The sequence below is a fragment of the Boeremia exigua genome (genome assembly GCF_020726555.1).
Source record: "Boeremia exigua strain MPI-SDFR-AT-0100 chromosome Unknown C7974scaffold_13, whole genome shotgun sequence".
Taxonomy (NCBI): domain Eukaryota; kingdom Fungi; phylum Ascomycota; class Dothideomycetes; order Pleosporales; family Didymellaceae; genus Boeremia; species Boeremia exigua.
The window spans coordinates 777,245-792,640 of NW_025763530.1; the positions used below are offsets into that span (position 1 = coordinate 777,245).

The following is a 15,396-nucleotide window of genomic DNA, read 5'->3' on the forward strand; positions in this document are numbered from 1 at the left end:
CTGCGCAATGAGTTACTGGGTCTGACGCCTTTCAGGAAGCAGCTGCCGCGGAGGCTATCACAGCTGCCGAATTGAAGCTCATCAAGGGAAAGAAAAGTCGCGGCATCGTGGTAGGTTGATCTGCATAACGCGCTACGTAGGTGCTTGACTGACAGGCGACGTACAGGCTGCGCGAAAAGCTGAGATGGAGGACACCGGCAAGTGAGTCTGGAGGCGGCCGACCGGGAGGCATACATTCTGAGGACAACGTCATATAACATGGCTGGCCACAGGAGGCTGGCTCCAAAAGACATCACAAACGGCACATTGGAATGTTTGTAGTTGACGGGCGGAGTGCAGACACACAGAAAATCAGGACATCACAGACAAGAGACCTTTACCCCTGTCAGTATTGCGATCTGGACAAAAAGACCTAGGTGGCCAGAGACACTGGAGCCCACAGAGGAACATGAGGACATTGAAGGTCATAGTGGCAGCAAGTATGTATGGGGTCTGACATCGGGCTCAGGCTAGTACCATCGTCAAACGCCTTGCCTATACCTTCCGTATACACTCACAAAGGAACACATGCTAAATTTCTAATCTTGATTCCATGTCGATGTGATGGTATGTCTTTACATATTATGCAAGATGCAGTCTTATCGCTAATGTCTACATGCAGTGCGGGCCGTAAAAAATCCAGAACGAAGACCGCGATCGAGCCTGAGCCAGCAGGCGACCGCCGAACACCCATGACGCCTCGCTTCATATGCAAATGCTTTCATGTACAAGCAGAAACAAGCACCTCTGGTGTGCCTCAAACAATTACAACCCTGTCGCGCCCTACTGCTTGAGTACGCTCTGTCTCGATGCTCCCATCCCCATCGCCCACCGCACGCCCCGCCACATGCCTAAGGGCCGCGGCACGTTCAAACTATTCGCCGCCGACGCCTGTTGGCTTGACTGCGTCGTTGTCGTTGTCTTTGCGGCTGCGGCTGGCACGGTCGAGGTCTGCATCTGCGCTGTTACAGGCACAAGTGTCGACACAGGGTGCACAGAAGTCTGAGCCAAAAGCGTACTCTGCGGTTGAACAGCACCCTGGGCCCGGACAGAGCCCTGGGCGGAAACGGTGCTCTGGGAGGGCGAGGCGCTCGATGCCGGGGTGGAACTCTGGGCGGCACTCTGGGCTGGGGCAGAGGTCTCCGCCGGCGGCACGGCCAGCCTGGAAGCGGGCTGCAATTCTTCAGCTTGGGGTTGACCCTTGGCGGCTACGTCTGTACCGGAGATCTGTACGTTGGTCAATTCACAGTTCTCAGAGGAGATGTGTCATCGCAGTCATGCGAGCTAGAAGGGTGACGAAGAGGAGAAAGGGAGATAAAGAAGAAAACAAAAAAGCAAGACGTCTAAGTACAGCAACAATCATTATGCAATAGCACAAAACATTAGGTCGTTAATCGTAACAGGCCATGCCGTCATCATCCGTCTCCAATACACTCTCCCGTTACATCGTAAGCAACGCCAACCTTCGGTTCAGAAATCCACTCGCACGCTTCACGGTCGGTTTCGTAGCACTCACAGCTTTAATCGCATCCCGCGTCGGCGCATAGAACACGCTTCCCATCTTCTCATTCCCGCTATCATTCGGGTGCTCGCCATCCGTGGTATCAGCAACGGCGTCAAAGCCCGTGAAGTTGTCGACGAACACGACAGGGCTGTCCCGCGTGTTCTTGCTGGGCACATATTGTCTGATCGCCGTGTTGAGTTGCTCGATGCCCTGGGCACCAGTGGCGGGCCAGCGAGCGGGATCCAACGGCAGCAGGTTGGAGAAGAGGATGTGCATCTTAGGATTTTTGGCGCGCATCTGCTCGATCAGGACGTCGTAGGCTTTGAGAATGTCGCCGACAGGCTTCTTGCCGAGCAGTACATCGTTGGTTCCGAGCAACATGAGGATCACGTCAGGGGTGTCGACGGCGTTGAGCCAGACTGTAAGGTTACCCTTGGCGGCGTAGTCGGTTGCTTGGGAGCCTGGGTGGCCTTCATGGTCTTGATCTATGTTGGCTCCGGCACAACTGCTTTTTTGTGTGCCGACGAAGTCGAAGTTTGTGAATCCCTCATTGCGGAGCTTGGTCTGGAGGTTTGCCCGCCAACATCTCTAAGTGGATGTAAGTAAAGTGTATCAGAAGCATGACCATGAATGAACTTACGCTGACTATCGAGGCACCAAAAGGCATGATCTTGACTGTTTTCTGAGCGCTCACTTGAGCCACAACAGTGAGCAGCCCAAAGGCAAGAGCGCCAAGCCTGACCATGTTGAGTCCTAGGTTTCCGTCGGTATGGTCTGAAAGCGTGTCGATTGGGCTCGAGTATATGTATAATTCGAAGTATACAGATACTGGAGTGCTTTTGTTAGGCCTGGGGGTCGATGGTCCAAGTAGGTCAGGCCAAATTGGTGGAGCGACTAAGGTTATATGGCTGGTCTCCAATACGAGCAAGGATGATCGAGCCAATCTACGGAACCGCCGCGAGAAGATGGGAGCTAGGCTGAAGATGAAAGCCAAAATATGCTATTCCTCGTTTTCGGCCAGAGTAGTCCAAGGACCGTGCGTTGCGAGGCGTACAGAAGCTGTCTTCGTCAAGCCGTGCGTGCGATGTTTATACGTCGTCGCTGTAAACGTTCCAAAGATAAGGCAGTAACGATGAGGGAGTTTCGAATCTACTGAAGCAAGTATGACTGGCTGGCCCACTTCTCGATTCTGGATGCCTTCAAACACAAAGCGACTGGCGACTTTATAACCCTCAGAACGGTGTGAGAGGCCTAACCTCAGACAGTGACAGCGGCCTTGCGCCCGCTCACATGGCGTGCGTACCCATGGCGCGTTTGCGCACAATTCGAATAACCCGTCGCTAAAAACACATAACTGCCGCATGTCAGCGCCCATATCGCCAGGTGCAGAGGGTCTGGGGTCGCTGGCAGCCCGATCATAGAAAGCGGCTGTGCCCTGGGATGGGTGCACGCACGCGTAAGATGCATTAGTACTAGCGCAACTCTAAATATGTTGCATTCTCAGGGGTCTAGCCCGCGGTAAATACACCAACACCAAAGGGCAATTCTCACGAGAGTCAGCGACCGGGGTCGTTGTCCACATCGTAAACTTTGGTACTTCCTGCAAACCTCCCTGCAAGGTGCGCTGCGATGTAATGTTTGACAGTAACCAGCGTCACCAGTGTGCGCACCTTGTGTTGATTTTAGAAAGCGGATTGGTGTATTGATTGATGAGACTACTGGTCTACTACCAGAAGTGAGCCAGCCACGAGCCCTAAGTTCGTAAGCTAAAGTCAGCCCACGTCCCAGACGTATCGTTGCCACATCACGAATTCTCAGTTGGATCTGCGCGGCGTTCTACATGCAATTGCCGAGGGCGTAACAAAGCGTCGCTGATCCGACCTGCTCTGAGGAGAGCAATTGATGGCTTTGCAGCGTAGTTGCATTGTTTACGAGCAAGGTGATGTTTGGAAATGGTTGAGGTCTGAGGATCTTCATGGTGGAGCTGAAGATGAGGCCTGTTCCGCGTCAGAGATGTTCCACACGCCGACTTCAGAAACATCACTGGCACGTCAAGCAGTGTTGGTGATCCACTCCGATGGTGAACGCAGACGGCATTTCACCATTGGTTCGATGTGATCTTCGGAAGTCGTATCTCGACTGCAGGGTCCGGATGATAGGACCGAAAGAAACCCATTGCACTAAGATAGGTGCGCTAGGTCCGGTGTTGTGCAGTGGTGCGATCCTCGCCAGCATTATCAAATCACAGAGGTAGTTCGTACCAGGACACGCCTGGGTGACCATCAAACATGGCTCCAAACCACGTCTCAATCCTTTCCAGGTTGCCAGCTTACCAACGAAGTCAATTCACGACAGCCCAGTACTTGAGGGACTTCGTTGCAAAGAAGTAATGTTGTACCTCGGTCGAAGACTTTCTTTCAAGCTCGTACCCACGTTCCAAAAATGACCGCACTGGGCTAGCGCTCTGAGCTCAGGTCTGGATTGACAGGTAGCCGGCGCAATTACATCGAAATCCTTCTGCGCGCCTTCCAGGCCTACCGTCAGGGTCTATGGCGGTGAAAACTGGCCGGACTGTGCGCCAGCGACTACATCTGTGTAAGCGTAAGGCTGGCCCGGTGAGCGACCAGCAAGAGTGTAGACGGGGCTCCCGCGGTTGGCGAGGCAGACATGCACGTGTGCGAATGACTTGTGTGCGTGTTCAGGTGCACCGCATATGGCGTTTTGCTGCGCTAACGTGAAGGAGACCGTTCATCGTGTTTGCCTAGCCTTACCTACTATGCTGATCGACCTCACCGAGGTCCGCAGTCACGGTCCCTCCGAAGACGTGTGCGCAAACGAGAAGAACCGCGGAGCAATTGCAGGAGCGATAGTGGTTCATTGATGTCAACACGAAGTCGTCAGGCTGCCGGAGTGGAGACATTGGTGAGGTTGAATACGAGCAAGGACGGCATATCTCGCGGCCGCTGCATGGCGGAGTCACCATGCGGGCGATGAGTTCTAGGTGCAATTGCACAGCGACTGGGCTTCGGAGGATTTCAGGTTAAGCTCAAGGCGCAGATGCTTGCTTGTTGGTTACCTACAGTCAGCACACATACAGTCATACACGTTTCCTTATTCGTCGGTGCTTCCGCACCGCAGCAATAGACGTTTACAACCATCTCACTAATCAATTTCTGAGTAGATCGGAGGCGCATAAGAGACAACAAAGTCTACAAATGGCGATGTAATAAAGCTCACCCTTCGATCCATGGCCTCCAGGACAGATAAATTCTGGCAAGTGGGACGTGTACGCTGCTCTGACGTAGACAAGCACCATGTAGAGATACGCTAGGGTCACAAAGCTGTCATTTTTCTGTCGAGCGTCGTGTTCGCCGATCTTGGGTCGAGGCGAGCCCTGTGATGAGATAGATATGCAAGTCAGCCTGCCTAAGCCATTGACAAAGCCACGAGACGATCAGCACCGACTCCAGCTCTCTCACAACCCGAGATCACCATTGACCAGTTCAAACATCGACAACTGCAAGCCTGCGGCTCGCTCATTCTTGATGAGTTACGTCTTGTCCCATTCGAAAGTTGAGACGTCCGCAGCATGTGCACAGTGCTACTCTTCTGTCCCTTCAACACGTCTCTTCCCTTACCATCCACATGAATTTACGGCCGTGGGTGTATGGATTGAGTCTATAATGTTTGCGTCTATTTACACTCGGGTAGTTTGTCGAGCTGCTGCGTAAGGCTAACGCAGCGTGAGTTGCTGTGAATCAACCCCTTGGAGCCTACTTTCCGACTATGTGGAGTGGAAAATCTCCCACATCACCAGTGCAGATCGGGCCTTCGGTAATTCAACAGGGACTCTGTTCAGGTCAAGTATGTTCCCATGAGCATCAAACTTATGACGATGGACTTGTCGGAAGCCACTTACTTCTCGATATCTTTCATGGGCGGGATAGGGTCAAATGAAAGGCAAACAGCCAGGGACAGTGACCAGCTCGGTTATAGGCTTTTGAAAACATCCGAGATTCCCTGGATTAGACCGCGACTGGGATTTGAGAACAAGTGTTGACTGAAGGTGCTTGAACGTAACCCCCTTTACGAGGTTCCCATTCTAAACTTGATTTGATTTCGTCGCTATATCTCGCCAGTGAGCTGACTACACCCGGACTGCATGCAACAGTATGATCTTGCCTCATCAGATCTCAACGTGAAATTGTCATCATCATCTGCTTGCCGCCCCTAATGCTGTCCCTTCTTTTTTTTGCACAATGATGCTGACGACCGGCTCTTAGCGACTCTAGAACCTAATTACATCCCCTGTTTGAACAGACTTCGTAGATGTTAAATGTCTGTTTCCATCCAAAGCGCATATTTAGCGTCGAAGATCGAATTCTTTCAGGCTTCGTGACGGAGAAGAACCATCAGAAGGATTGTTACTACATGGACGTATTTCCGGAGGTGTAGAAGCTCGAGGTAGATTCTCGCCAGATGCCAGGATACTCATGTAGTCGGTAAGGGGACAGTCGCGCGTGTAGCTGTTGCCTGCATCGTGAATACCATCGCTCCAGCCCAGACCATATGGTGACGCCTCAAATTGAGGATGTGCGTAGAATGCATGACTGGCTATTGAGCCATGAGCTGGTCCAGAATGGAATCCTGGAGATCGTCGGTAGTGTGAAGCTGGTATGATCGATATGCCGTCAAGGGGGTTTGGTGTGGGAACAAATTCAGGGTTGATCACATCGTTCTCTTTATCATCGTCCTCATAGTGGAATGGTGATGCTGCCTCTGCCTCTGCGCTCAACTGATCTTCTATGCGCTCTGTGTATACGCAGAACGGAAGCCCCTTCACGTCTGGCCAGGACCTCAGATTACCACCCAGGTATGCGACGTCTGGATGCAAGTCCTGGTATGAATCGGCGGGTGAAATTGACTGCTCTGAAACAGGTTCAGTAATAGAAATCTCCAATATTGGTGGATTCTGTACTGATTCCGATGATCGCTCTGATGAGGAATCTATTTGCCATTAGTAATAACTCATTTCAGCTTGCAGGTAGAAAGCGCTCACCCTCCGGAGAATCTGCAAAAAGCGACTCATAAACCTCCTGAGAGTTATCTGGCCGATTCTCTGATCTGAGAGATGTGTCTGCGTGGAGACTGACTTTCTTCGTCGGTGAGGGTGAGCTGTTAGATCCATCGCATGCCCAAACTCGCTTCAAATCGCTGTCTTGAGGGTGAATTTTCATGTTGTAGGATACCTTCGGTGTTGTTCTCTGACGAGATGAGCGCCGCGTGGGCTCTGAGCTTGGAGACTTTGATCTTTTTCTCTTTTGACCTCTCGTGGGCGGCTGCGAATCTTCATCATCGCTGTCTGTATCGCCAAGTATGCTTGCCATATCGGAGCTAGAATCTTCAGATGCCTCATTGTCGAGAACACCGCTGGTTACACCGTGTATTGAACGACGCTTGGCTGCTGAGGAAGGCCGGATGAAATCGTCCATCGGGTGGTACTTCTGGTCGTAGAGGAGTGTATTCATCGCTCTGGCACTGCGAAGTGGCGGAGCACATGTTGGGGCTAAGACCGCAGCTTGCTCATCTGGTGCCGAGCTTATTCCTTGAGTGTTTCCTGGTCGTGACAACTGAACTTGACACTTCGAGGGCAAAGTATTTGCATGGTTGTCGGGTCCAGTATCGGCACCATGTTCCTCGACTAGGTTGGACTGCAGATATGTTAAACAATACCTCGAGACGCGCAGAGCTTGCTCACCAGCGTCCGAGGCAGACCTGGGTCTGCGACAGCCTCTTCATCATCATCCAGACTACATCCGCTAATCTCGCTCTCACCTTCCCTTGCCATGCCAATCTCTGGACTGGAAGGAGAAAAGTCGCAGTCGTCCTACGTAGATGTCAGCTACCACCTGCGTAAATGCTGGCAGGTCTTGCACATCATCGATATTTCTGGAGGTTCGGGAACTGGGGCTGGTATTGCTATCAGGAAAAGATCTTACAGCTTCATCGATGACTTCAGAGCTAGGTGATGCCATTGCGTACGTTGTCAAATTGACAGGTCGCTTTAGGACGGCAAAGTTAACCGAGCGTAGATCAAGGAGTGAGAGTGAGAGTGAGAGTGAATGTGTACAGCAGGATGAGAAGGGTTGCCAGTCTGAAGATGCAGCGCAGCGTGTGGTTGCGGAGCAGGTGCGGAGGAAGAGTGTGAGACTGCCCTCACGACGAGGAGTGGCTACTGTGTTGTCGTCGACTATAGAGGGCAAGAGCTGGCGTAGCAGGCAGGCTGCACCAGACACCCAAAGTCAGACTGAACAAGGCCTTGCAGACAGAAAGCCGAGCGGCTTACGAACAAACAAGGAAAAATCGAATTCAAAACGCATGATTGATGGTAAACGAAGCATTGCATTGGGTATCGCTATAAATCGAGTGTAAAGCAACAACAGCATCTGCCGCCGCTGGCAATGGTCGAACAGTAATTACAAGGTCGAGCTAGCGCTGAGAAGCAAAAGCCAGCGGTAATGCCCTGCCACCTCAGCGTGATCGATGCATTTAGTGTGTGCTCTTCATAATAGCCATGATGTAACCCTCTCCTTCAAAATGCACCGAGGACGCCATGTAGAGATACGCAAAGATATCGCTGAAATGCAGACGTGACGAAATAATACACAACGAAATACTTCAAACGCGAGCTCGCCGCGAGGTGAAGCGCACAGGTGGCATGACGTAGTCCATGTCTTCATCTTCGTCATCGTCATCGACCTCAATATCCATCATTTTTGGTGAGATTATTGGGGCTGCAACAGGCGCACGGATGGTTGATTGAGTGGTTACGGGTTCCAACTTTGCTTCTGGTTCCGGGACCGGTCTGAGCGCTGAGAGACTTGGGAAGTGTCTCTTGTAGGACGGCTCCATGGAAGACAACGATGTGTCGGATGTGTCTTGATCTTGTGATGTTTGGGTCGACTGCAGTTGGCTGGCTGCACTCTTGATGACTTCTGTATTCGCGGTCGAGTGAATGTGCTGTAGATGCATACGGACAAGCTTCAACTCGGTCCTACAGTCACCATCACGCAGGGTAAGATGCGCCGACTTTTCGCACAGCTCTTGCGCTTCTTCCAACGTCTTATCTGTCGTCTCGAAAAGCTCTGCTGGCGGAACTGGACCGCCGCCGTGGCCACCGCGTGCTCCTCCTAGGCGCGCCGCAGCACGCATCCGCATGGATGCAATCTGTGGCCGGTAGCTGATCTTCGACATTATGTGCTCCTCTTCATCCTCGTCCTCATCCTCATCGTCGCTCGAGCCTGCGAGGGCAGCTAGTTCGGCCATCTTTGCTTCCATCTTGGCTTTCCGCAACATGTTGCGCCCCGTTGCTAGCCCTCGTACGAGCAGCTCAAATGACTTTTGCATGTCACCATCGTAGTTCACGACGACCATGGTCTTAGGGCGGTACTTTGCGGGTCCTGAACCATGGCCAGATATGACTGAGGGCGACTTGCGCTTGCGATTACCCAGCGGATCGATCGGTGCAAGGTTGGAAGACGTGCTGTCTTCGACGACAGCTTCAAGTTTATCAGGCCGTATCGATTCCGTCGACCCTGTCCGGCCCTTTGCGAACGGCGATGTTGACACGGATACCCTGGAGTTCTGTCCCTGCATGTTGGTGACCTTCTCTTCCAAATGCGCAGCATCCTCGAGCCATTGTGGTATAGTGTCGCGCAGAAAGGTGAAGGCCTTGGAGATATCTGACATGCTGGGCGAGTTGATCGTGTGCGAGATGTCGTGTTGCGTTGGATTGTTTGTAAGCGAGGTCGCGGCGGTCGGCCAGTCCGGGGGAGTGCAGGAGGAGAACAGGGTGTACGGGGCGGCAGTGGCGTGCGTAGAAGTAGGTACAACACGCGAAAAGCAGAGTCGTCCAGCGGGTAGTCGTAGAAGTCGTCAAGTGGAGGCGGGCGGGCGGGCGCTGGTGGAGTGTATGTAGCGTGCCTGCAGCGGACAAGAGCGGGTGGATGGCAAGTCGGCGACCGGTGTGGAGTTGGTAGCGGGCTGGCGGGCAGGGGTTTGCATATAATACGGATGGAATGATCAACAGGCCACGCTGCAGCGGACGGACGCGCGAGATTACTATGGTTGCGCAAAGTCACGGCGCATTACATACATGAGGAGCGTGCAGGAAAAGAGAGTGGAGCGCCCAGCAGGTGCAAGGACTCAAAGAACGCAGACTGCTCCGAGTGAACGGTACGTTTGCTAGGTGCAGCCCGTTCAGGCGTCTTGTGTGCCACCTTGGCGCGCCTGCGACCGCATTCGCGTTGGGCCATGGTCGAGCTTGCCCCGGTCGAGCTTGGTCTGGGCCTCACTGTCTTTGCATCTCCACGGCTGTGTTCCTCCCCAGAGAAGCCTGTGCTGCGCTGTCTGCGGCATCACATGCTGCAGCCAAAGAAAACTTGTGTTTTAGCAGGGATCGGTGCGCATTAAAATCGAGTCTAGGAGCGAGGAGATGAGAAGATCTACATGTGTCGACTAACTTCAAGTGCGCGATTAGGCTCATGAGCATCAGCTGCCCGCTCGTGATTTGCAGAAACGAGGCCGCCACTTCTCCAAAACTGTCGATACTGTTGTGTGTGGTACATATCGAGGCACGTTTGCGCACCAGTAGACAACGACGCGCCATTGGCGGGGTGTCCGTGACAACTCAGCAAGCATCAGATGGAGGCACAGCTCAAAGGAATCGCTGCCCTTTCAGGCCCCCCTCGCTAGACGAAGACGGCGCGGTTAATTGTCAATTGCGGCTTATCATCCAATCAACATCCAGTGGCCCCCTTCTCCCGTGCCTCCGCAGGTTCGGCGCGATGTGAAGCGAGACGGCGCGGAACGGGGGCTAACGTTTACTAGTGTCTCGTTGCTCATATCTTGCGGTGTGAATAGATTGCGAAGTTGCGTGGTCGACATGATAGTCATATCACGTCTGTTAATGTGTTGCAAGGTACATCTATTCGCAGACGTGCCTCAAAGAGGTTGAGCACATGACCAGTCTACATGTATGTAGACAACACATCGAAACGACCCATAGCCCTTGACTAGTGGCGCCAATGAATGGTAACAAAGGGCGCACGAGAGGGACGACTCCGCCTCAAAAGTGACATCTTGATATTTAAGAAAACTTGGGAGATCGGAGCTTACAGCTCCACAGTGCCGGATGGGGTATCTTAGGCGCTACGTAGTCGTCTTTAAGGCCTCTTAACGGTATTAATGGCCAAAGGAAAAATCGCTCTTCTCTGAGCCAAACTCTGTTGCGTGAGTTCCTCGGTTCATATGACTGAATACAGTCAACACCATTCCAGCACTGTGGTTCGTCTCTTAGCCGCGCTCATCCGTACGGACAAAGCCAGCCGACCGACCGACTCGAACGTCGGCATTCAGGTTACCCAATCTGACATCGTGGTGTCCACTTGTAGAAGCTTGCCTCTTTGTTCGAGTCCAGCATTGAACCCTTTCGGATACCTCCGACATTCCCACTACCTACGTACTTCGTACTGCCGAGTCCAGCCACACTACGGATCCGACGTGCACCACGAAAACGCTCGAGAAAGCCTGTCGTGTAACACTCCGTCGTAGACACCTTGCATGTCCCAGATGCAACGTTCCGACACGAGTTCCCCAGACTGTGGCTCAGGTCGGCGAGCTTCTCGAAGCGCTGTCCTTGCCTTGACCCGCAGAATTTTGATTACCTACAACGCGTCCGAGCATGATCAATCAAGGCAGGGCCAATTCCTGCGTTTGGGCTGTTCTCCGGCCGCAACCTGATTTGCTGAACGCAAGAAATGCGGCATTCGCGTACCAAACAAACGTGCGACTGTTCATCAACGACCCTATTTTCGTCGAATCGAAGATCTTTTCACTGGCACTGGGTTGGCTCAGAAGGGCAGCCGGGCGGGCCTTTCCATAGCGTTGCATTTTGGCGAGCTTTGGTGCTTCAAAACACACCTGCCGGCGTGTGATTGGAGGGTAAAGTATGATTGAGTTGCTGATCAACGCCATTCCCGATAATCTTGCGTCCGTTAACTGCATACATGTTCGAGCAAGGTTAGCCTCGAGCCTAGCACAAAGTGATGAAGCCTGAAAACTCGGGATGCGAGACGCTCGCTAAGAATGAGTGCAATTCTTGTGTCATCCGAGCTTCCCGAAGAGTGATAGCTGATCTTTCAATTGAACCGACTCGCAAGCCGCGTTTGCAGTATCAGCGACCTCCCTACCTATCGATAGCTCAACTGCCAAGAGCAGCATCTTCGAACAGTCCAACGTCAATGTAGCCCAAAGCCCTGATACATTGTGAAATAGAGCATCCAGAATTTAGCCTTCAGCTTGAATGATGACCCAGAACCAGTACTGACTATTGCTTTCCCATGCCTAGCTGTGACGCAGCAGTTCTGTTTGATGACGACATGACATACATCAAGTGGCTTTCATTAAGAGCTCCAACGCTTGCAGCAACACATCATTGACGCTCTTGCTTACCACAGCAAGTCTCACAAGCAGCCACCATAGCTTCGCGTCCAGTGAATCGTCTTTCGCGTCTTCTGCGCACGATGTCGACGACTGCACCCGCGGCTTCGACGCTGCCTCAAGCGCCATGGAAGCAGCTCTTCAACAAGCATCTCGGCGAGATGAAGCCTCCCCAGTTTGTTCTGGGCACACTAGACAGTGCCCCTGAGGGCTCGCCGGTTGACTACGTGCCCCGCGTGCGATACTGCATCTTCCGAGGCTTCTGGGCCGAGTTACCAGAGAACAAGCATAACGATGCCGAGCGCAACCCCGAGCTCTACCACAGCGACTGCCCGACTTTCACGACCGACGTGCGCATGGAAAAGGTCGGACAGATCTTCAAGACCAGCGCCGGACATGCGACGAGCGACGACCAGGTCCAAGGCAGCGGTGGTGGGGGTCCTGTTGAAGCTGTCTGGTGGGTCGAGGGCGAGACTCAGACACAATGGCGTGTTGCAGGCAAGGCATACGTGATTGCGGACGATATTGAGGGTGCAGAGGAGAGCAGTGGTGTCAGGACTGTCAAGAGTGAGGTTGGAAAGAGGATGAGGGCGCTCAAGGAGGGAGGAGAGAACGAGTGGAGCTGGCAACGAGAGCTTACAGGCTTTTTTGGCAACCAGTCTCCTGCTATCAAGGGTATGAGTCTTCCAAGTGCCAAAGAAGCATGTCAGACTAACGATTTTACCAGGCTCCTTCAAGAACCCGCCGCCCGGTCAACCGGTGACTGCACCTTTCGACAAGGAGCGCCTGCAGCTCGGCTCGAAAGCCGACGATCTCCACGACGAAGTTGCGAGGAAGAACTTCCGTCTCGTTGTCATCGTCCCAGATGTTGTCGAGCAGACCGACCTGAGCGACCCAGCAAAGGGGCGGAGATTTAGATACACTTGGGATGGCGAGACTGCGCGACACAACGCAGGTTGGAGAACAGAAGAGCTGTGGCCATGATGACTAGACCAACTTCACCAGCACATGGTAGTATATCCGAAAGGGAAGACTTGAATAGTAATCAACCAACATCTCGGAATACACGTTGCTCTCAATCCATGCTCTTCTCCCCCGAAGCGAACTCTCACAGGTCGCCGACTTGTACTACGTAGGCGCCCGCTTCCCCCTGCAAAGTCTCACAGAGCGTGCCACAGGCCGGGTTGCACACAGATCTTGACTTGTTCGACCGTTCGGTGTCCCCGTGCCCCTGTGTGACGACTCCCGGCATGTGCACTGTCGGTCGTCTGTAGCTACCTACTACCTCTTCGGGCTATAATTTCCGATGTGTGCGAGATTTAAGAAAGCAGGAGGTACATAGTTGGTACCGGTATGACAAGCGACGAGCATTGAATATGTCGCCGAGTAATTGCAGATGACAGCTGGAGGACTTATTGATAGTTCGCGCCAATATGTTCATGAAAATCTAGCCATAGAATATTTGCAGAACTTTGGAGGTGAGATAAAGGATGGGAAGCCACGAGGGTCTTATGCTTTCTTGAAGAAACTAGCAATGCTTCCTTGTCCTTTCTTGCCAGCAGGTTTTCCCTTCGCTGCTGCTACCGGCTTGGGTGCTGGTTTCGCTCGCTTAGGTGCAGGCTCATCTTCTGAGAAGGACTCCCATACTGCCTCCTCTTTGGTGACTGTTCACGGTTATTTCTTGCTCTAATCTAGCACCAATTAAACTTACCAAGATACCCTTCTTCGTCCTTGACAGTCTTCTTCTTCGTGACACGTCTCTTGCCTCTTCTGCGACCGTTTTCTACCATGACGATCGGCTCCTCATCGTCTTTGGGCGTCTCGGCCTTTTCAGGCGGTGGTGCTGCAGACGGCTTCTCTTCTATACTGCCAGCGTCGGGCATATCCTCATCTGCATCCTGTCAGCTGAGGTTTTGGCACTATGCTATCTCAAGCTTACCGTCATCGTCCATCATCTTTTTCAGTTTCTCGGCACGCTCATCACGAGCCTTCTTTGCGGCTTCGATCTTTGCGATATCTATCTGAATCTCAGGCTCCTCCTCCTCCCCTTCGTCTTCTGACATGCCTTGCATGAGATCTAGCGGTGTTAAACAACGAAACCACGGAAGACTACATTGGGCTTACCATCCTCAACTGGCGCATGCGTTGATTCGTTTGGCTTCGCGGCTTCTTTCGGTTTTGCCTTTGCCTTCGCGAAAGATTTGAAGATATCTCCAGCAGTCTTGTTTCTCGTGCCCGTAGACTTAGTAGAATCTGACCTTTTCAGAGTACTGGGAGCTGCGACTGGCTGCGGTGTTGATCGTGCAGATGTGTTGTCCTCAGAAGCGCTACCTCTACGTGAGGATGTCGAAACTTCTTTCCTCAGCTGGGCAGCCACGGGTGGCTTTGCAGTAGGCTTTGCGGCTGCTTTGGCCGAAGTAGCGGCAGCAGGTGGGGGTGCATATTTAGCCGTCCTTCGCTACGGAGGCGTTAGAAAAGAGCATTTCGACCAAACTAGACAGAAGAGTCTTGATTACCTTTATGTGTGGATTGTGTATAGATCCATATGCTCGCCATCGCTCCAATGGGTCCTTGTCCGCGTGCTTTGCAATCACTTCGCGATTGCACGATGCAAGTATGTTTAGATTCTGTCATGCTTAGCCCTTCTCCAGTGTTCTGGCTCTTTCCCTTTATACCTCAAGTGGTCCGGGCCCCAGGCTGTAGATGTGAATAGAGGCTTCCTCAGAGAACTCAGCGCGGGTCTCTACACGGTTTGGTCAGCCCAGCGATTCCAATCTGCACGCAACACCTACTCGCAAACTCCTCCTCTCGTACCAGCAAGATGGTAGACTTCTTGATAGGCACTTCTTTTTCTTCTCGTTCCTCTTGCTCGGGCATGGAGCTCATGAAGGGAGAGCTGCGCATGCTAACATCTTCGCTTTTTCGGTCGTTCGTGCCGTTTGTGTCGTCAATAGGCCGCTTTGTGCCGGAGATGAGGTACGTTGCGTGGATGGAGTTCGCCCTCTTCGCATTCTGGTTCTGGTGGAAGTCGAAGAGCATCCTGTGGAAGGTCAGCGTTAGGATCGAATTGGGTACTCGAATCAGTCACCATTTAGCGACACTGACGTTGATTTGCAGTGCTCTCGAGAGTAGCTTGTATGTGACCTAGATCGCATCAATCACCGGAAAACAATGCGTTGCACGTAGAGTTTCCTTCCTCCGGAACTTACAGGCTGGTTCTCAACGAGGATCTTCGCAGCAAGATAGTCTCTGTGCTTTGTCTCTGCCATTGTGGGCGCTGTCATACGTTCTAAAAGTTTGGTGGATGGTTGCTAGCGATCAATTGCACGCCAGACGCGTCGCGAACTACGAGA

General features: G+C 52.6%; 6 protein-coding genes across 6 annotated transcripts; 2 read left to right on the forward strand and 4 right to left on the reverse strand.

The window, feature by feature from the left end:
• Positions 1–600: 600 nt before the first annotated feature.
• On the forward strand, positions 601–1,446 carry C7974DRAFT_70873 (uncharacterized protein). The gene has a single exon (XM_046147127.1). It carries the CDS (start codon positions 849–851, stop codon positions 1,410–1,412), a length of 564 nt encoding a protein of 187 aa, XP_045992183.1. The 5' UTR covers positions 601–848; the 3' UTR covers positions 1,413–1,446.
• Positions 1,447–2,415, reverse strand: C7974DRAFT_70872 (SGNH hydrolase-type esterase domain-containing protein). The gene is made up of 2 exons (XM_046147126.1): positions 2,184–2,415; positions 1,447–2,131 (listed from the first exon to the last, which is right to left on the reverse strand). Exons 1-2 carry the CDS (start codon positions 2,286–2,288, stop codon positions 1,481–1,483), a joined length of 756 nt encoding a protein of 251 aa, XP_045992184.1. The 5' UTR covers positions 2,289–2,415; the 3' UTR covers positions 1,447–1,480.
• A 3,339-nt stretch (positions 2,416–5,754) lies between these two features.
• C7974DRAFT_70895 (uncharacterized protein) lies at positions 5,755–7,685 on the reverse strand. The gene is made up of 4 exons (XM_046147128.1): positions 7,543–7,685; positions 7,302–7,430; positions 6,603–7,254; positions 5,755–6,550 (listed from the first exon to the last, which is right to left on the reverse strand). The coding sequence occupies exons 1-4, from the start codon at positions 7,576–7,578 to the stop codon at positions 5,907–5,909; spliced, it is 1,461 nt and encodes a 486-aa protein (XP_045992185.1). The 5' UTR covers positions 7,579–7,685; the 3' UTR covers positions 5,755–5,906.
• Positions 7,686–7,928: 243 nt separating this feature from the next.
• On the reverse strand, positions 7,929–9,764 carry C7974DRAFT_404518 (uncharacterized protein). Its single transcript, XM_046142951.1, has one exon. It carries the CDS (start codon positions 9,290–9,292, stop codon positions 8,222–8,224), a length of 1,071 nt encoding a protein of 356 aa, XP_045992186.1. The 5' UTR covers positions 9,293–9,764; the 3' UTR covers positions 7,929–8,221.
• Positions 9,765–12,126: 2,362 nt separating this feature from the next.
• C7974DRAFT_444077 (pyridoxamine 5'-phosphate oxidase-domain-containing protein) lies at positions 12,127–13,365 on the forward strand (the record flags this gene model as incomplete). Its single annotated transcript, XM_046145482.1, has 2 exons — positions 12,127–12,718; positions 12,771–13,365. 2 exons carry the CDS (start codon positions 12,127–12,129, stop codon positions 13,025–13,027), a joined length of 849 nt encoding a protein of 282 aa, XP_045992187.1. The 3' UTR covers positions 13,028–13,365.
• Positions 13,366–13,552: 187 nt separating this feature from the next.
• On the reverse strand, positions 13,553–15,312 carry C7974DRAFT_417839 (DNA polymerase subunit Cdc27; the record flags this gene model as incomplete). The annotated part of the gene is made up of 9 exons (XM_046144108.1): positions 13,553–13,707; positions 13,755–13,934; positions 13,983–14,120; positions 14,168–14,501; positions 14,560–14,670; positions 14,719–14,786; positions 14,836–15,083; positions 15,132–15,187; positions 15,253–15,312. The coding sequence occupies 9 exons, from the start codon at positions 15,310–15,312 to the stop codon at positions 13,553–13,555; spliced, it is 1,350 nt and encodes a 449-aa protein (XP_045992188.1).
• Positions 15,313–15,396: the final 84 nt, after the last annotated feature.